The sequence below is a fragment of the Aptenodytes forsteri genome, unplaced genomic scaffold, assembly GCF_000699145.1.
Source record: "Aptenodytes forsteri isolate BGI_AS27 unplaced genomic scaffold, ASM69914v1 Scaffold374, whole genome shotgun sequence".
Taxonomy (NCBI): domain Eukaryota; kingdom Metazoa; phylum Chordata; class Aves; order Sphenisciformes; family Spheniscidae; genus Aptenodytes; species Aptenodytes forsteri.
Window position 1 is genome coordinate 731,004 of NW_008795678.1, and position 4,645 is coordinate 735,648.

At 43.1% G+C, this 4,645-nt stretch overlaps 1 protein-coding gene across 2 annotated transcripts in view; it reads left to right on the forward strand.

Annotated features, from left to right (window-relative positions):
• LOC103901716 (somatomedin-B and thrombospondin type-1 domain-containing protein-like) overlaps positions 1-4,645 on the forward strand; it is a 46,004-nt gene that overhangs the window by 37,886 nt on the left and 3,473 nt on the right. Inside the window, exon 6 of one of the 2 annotated variants that reach the window (XM_009282641.2) lies at positions 842-1,780. The exons of the other annotated variant lie outside the window; for it this stretch is intronic. Within the exon in view, the coding sequence (XP_009280916.1) occupies positions 842-959 (118 nt within the window). The 3' untranslated portion in view covers positions 960-1,780. Of the gene's footprint in view, positions 1-841; positions 1,781-4,645 lie in introns of those variants that run through there. 2 annotated transcript variants of the gene reach the window in all.

Consider the following 4,645-nt stretch of genomic DNA (forward strand, 5'->3'; position numbering starts at 1 on the left):
AAACCGGGGTTTGTTTGACCAGCCGCCACTGACTAAGAATGGCCTGTGGGTTTGCTTGGTTGTTTTAATAGGATATTTCTCTGGTTCTGGTCAATGTATTGATGGACTGCCTGGGAGAAAAGGGGTTGTTGGTTTTTTGTCCTCTACTTAAGAGGCCTGTAAGCAACCTTGTTCCAACACTTGTGGGCCTGGTACCTCCAGCCAGCTGCCATCCAGAAGCCGTGTTAGCGTGTAGCTCTTAGCAAGGTGGAAAAGCTTAGGCAAGTGTTCCACTAACGTGGTTATCCAGAGATGCCCGTGTCCCTGCACCTGCTCACACAGACATGTGCTGTGTATTGCGTGCTTGGTACTTATTCAGCATCTTGATGGCTATGGGTGGCAATAGAGCTCTGCCTGCTGAGAGGGAGCATGGTGTTATAAAGAAAAATGGGGAAAGAGGTGTTTTGCCCACTTTGCAACCTGTCAGGTGTTTCAGTACAGGAGTTATGGGGATGTGGGTGTGCTTTGTGAGTTGTTGCATGCAATGCTGGGCACCCCGAGGGAATGTTTCTGTGAATCCTTTTGGACTTAACATCTACAGTATGTGCTGCTCTGGGTTCTTCCAGTCCAGTGTTCCTGGCTGAATGTGGCTTTACTTCACAGTATTATAATCCTATGGGGGTCACTGTGGTTGCTTCTTCTTTACAGCATTAGAAAGGCAGAATTGGGTCCATGGAGTGAAAATCGATATTAGCAAACTAAATGGCATTTACTGGGTGATTTACGCCCTCACTGTACAAGTGACTTCCCTGCAGCGGAGGTGCAGCACATTAACTTTCTCCCTGTTATGACTGTGTTTCAGGAATCAACTGTTGCACTGGCAGGCAGTAGGGAACCCTCGATGCAAGGGAACCTGGAAGAGAATTCGCCAGCTGGACACTTGCTCCTGCCCTTCTGTTCACAGCTTCTTGTTCATCTGACTTCTCCTGACAGTCCCAGCAAGCGAGCGCTGTGATAGCTTGTCTGGCACAAATGTGCGGCAGCAGTAGTAACCACAACCAAAACAATGACTTCTCCAGAGGCTATGCCACTTAATTTCAAGAGGTTGCTGTCTGCACTGGGGCATCCTCAATCCTCTCTGTCCGTGTGTACTCCTCGATTTCCAAAGAAATCAGGCTGACTGTGAAGTGCCAATTTCTTTCTGCACATCCATTCCTGCTGTCTCTTCTGCCTGAGGGAGGCCTGTCTGACCCTGATGGCTTCTTGCAAATTCCCCCTTTCTTGAGAGGAATGAGAATTCACCAAATAAGAAATCAGACAAAAAAGGCCATATGAACCCAGGTTTAATTATTATTTTTCCAAAATCTCAATGAAGAATCAATAATACAAAATAAATTAACTCAAGTGCCTTCTTTTCATGGCAATGGCACTTCTATGTGGATGCTTCCTGCTTGTGCTTATATATCTTTTCCTTTTGTTTTCAAACCTCCCTGGTCTCATCATTTCATATTGATCCTCAGTCTTACAGAGGGTGGATCTTGTGCTGCTGAGATAATGGTAAAATGTAGAAATGAGCCTGTTCAAATCTGTGAGAATAGAAGGTACCAGGGATAAATGGGCCCTTGGACTTCAGGTTTCAAGGAGCATCTCCAAGTTGCCCAAAAAGGCAGTGCAGTCCTGGGGCTCTAAATAGGAAGTCATCCCAGCTGTATCAGGAGGGCTAGCTATAGCCTTGTATTTTTGACTGGAAAATATTTGAAATATTTTTTTATATTCTGCTGATTTATATTCATACTTTTCTGTAAATGAAAATAAAGGAGACCGGAGACGTTCTCCCAGTGTGTGTCTATTGATTAATCTGTGTTGTGCCATCTTTAGTGCCTGAACCTGCCTAATTTGTTCCAGCCAATCTTGCCTCTGACTCCTCTGCTCCAGCAGGCGAGACTGGAGGAAAAGTCGCTGCTGTCCAATTCTACTCAGGATTTACAGGTGGAAGTCCAGCACCATGACCTACCACTATGCAGAAATGGATGTGATACTTCTTTTAATATACCATAGTTCTGAATCTGCTTAAATAAAATCACAGCGAGGACTTGCACTTTGTGGCAGAGCACTGCAGTGACGAGCGTCTAGGTAATTAAATTTGTCAAAACCCAGATGAGTGGCTGGGGGTGGCTCCAGAAGAGAGTTTTAATGCTCAAGTCCAACTCTAGTCTAGATTTGGATCATGAAACCCATCTAGTGACCATGTTGAGGGTCTTTCATGAAAATATTAAAGGGCACTGCAGATACATGCTTGAGATGGTTAGAGGAGTATGTGTAGTACGGCACTGAGAGGCCTGAAAGCGCGTGATGCCTCTTGGCCAGTACAGTAGGGATTTGAGAGCAAGGCTCTGCTTTTTATTGTATGTTACAAGCTGTCTCTGTGGATTAATGACTCACAGTGGGGTGATCTCATCCCAGAGTAGCAAGATTTAAAAAAAAAAAAAGACAAGAAAAAAAAAAAAGACTTGTGCTTTGCTGTCTGAGATAATCTGTAACTAACTTGTGGCCTGCTCAGGAGTACTCACTGGTTTGTGAGCAGAGGGATGCGATCCTCTGAGGGATGGCTTGGGAATAAATAACTAGAGTACATCATTTCGGTTTTTGCAGTGAGGAATTTCTATCAAGGTGGAAGCCAGTTTCATCTTCTTGGTGGAGATATGTAATTGTCGTGGCATTTAGTCATTGGAAGGTTTTCTTTGTCCTGCAGAAGCCCCGTATTGGGCCACAGGACCGTAAAGAGGCGGCTGGTTATTTCAGGAGCAGAATGGAGCCAGCTATTGGAAACATTTTTCATTTTCAAAATCTACCCAAACTTTTGAAAACATGAATCCCTGCACTTATCAGATGCTTTCAGAATGGAGTACTGAAGCTATAAAGGATACAATTTTTGCACTGAAGCTATAAAGGATGCAATTTTCGCTTAATAATGCTTAAAAAACTTAGTCTCCCAAAAGTTGCGTTCACCCCAATGCCCCTCTCCTATGACATCAGAGCCAGCTGGGTAGGAAAAGATTGTATCGCAGAGTTATAAATGATAGTGCCGTGTGGGAAAAGCTTTTATTCTAATCAATGAAACAATGTGGCACCTTAAAGCACCTTAATTGCAATCCCTTTAATTTACTGGGTACTTAAGCATTAGCTGTACTGTATTTGTGTGTAAGACTTTTATTAAATTGTCATAGTACTTGCTGTCAAATATTTAGTCCTGACATTAATCTGTTTTATTGTGACCCTTTCAGGAAATGGTGATTGGCATCTGCCATGAGTAAATGGTGTGAAACGCCCTCCTTGACCCCAGCCCTTGTTGAAAATAGAAGACTACCCTCCTGCTTCAGTGTCTTGAGAATAAATGAGCCTTAAGAGAGGTTCTTTTGATAATACTTCGTCCTATTCTGGCAGAAACTGTAGGAAACTCTAGCCAGTTTCAATATAAATTTGATGTGTAGGAAGTTTGCAGAATCAGTCTCTTAAGTGAGTGAAGGTAGCTGTGGAGAGTTGAGAAGTTTGAGGATAGGCTTCTCAGAAAGAGTATTCTGGGTCAGGTCACTACAGAATCTGGGCTTGATTATATTTTTTGGAGGCTCACAGTAAGTTTGCTAAAATGCATTTTAGATTGACCGAAACTGCTTGTGAATTCATGCCACATTTGATGGTTAGTCCTCATAGATGGAGAAAGAGGAAAGAGGGGGATTTATACCTCCTAAGTGAAGTGTTTTGATCTTTGATTTTGGAATTTTATTTCAAGATTGAAACAATCTGAGTCAAACAAATTATTTCATTCAACCCCCTCATTGTTTTCAAATTTCTGTTTTGAGGAAAGTATTGGAGAAAAAAAACATCATTTTAATTGACCAAAATTATTTATTTATCAATAGTGTTCTCTTTTGGGTCCTGCTTGTGAGACAGACATGATACTAAATTAGTAGTCACAAAATAGTCTGTTGCTACGGCCAATGACTTGTCGGTCAGGGTTTTCTTTGCTGCTGCCTCATCCCTGGGAGCTGATAACATGAGGTCCTAACAAGAGCTGCCAATGGTGGCATGGTAGGACTTCCAGTCTTTTGCTTCTGTCACCGTAGCCTGGGGATGCAGGAGTATGAAAGAATTAGCCCCTGAGGGACCCTCGTAGCAGCTATATTTCTACACAGGCTATGTCACTTGATGAAACAAGACATTGCAAATGTCTCAGTGCACCGGCGCATCCTAAAACAGGTGGTGCGGTGTGCTGGCTTCACCTCCACACCTTGGGTAACGGTACAAACAAATCCTGTTGGTAAATTCCTGGGGGAAGAAATGAGAGATGCAAGTGTGTGTGAGAGAGTGAGCGAGCAAGAGTGAGCTTTTTAAGTAGAAGATAATGAAGCTGTCAGATCACTTCTCCTGCAAATGAAGATTAGCTCATGATGTAGACACGTACTGGGTCCTGCCTGTTTCCCTCTAGGGACTTTATCATCGTCCATCATAATAATGTCCATAATTTCTACAGCCTGGGTTTTGGGAAAGATAAAACTAATAGAAATCCAAGGCAAAATATTCCTGAAAAATGGCTTTGTACAGTAAACAAGCAAGGCAGCCTCGCGTTGAGGAGAGGCTGGGGACTGAAGATGACAGCCGGTCCCAT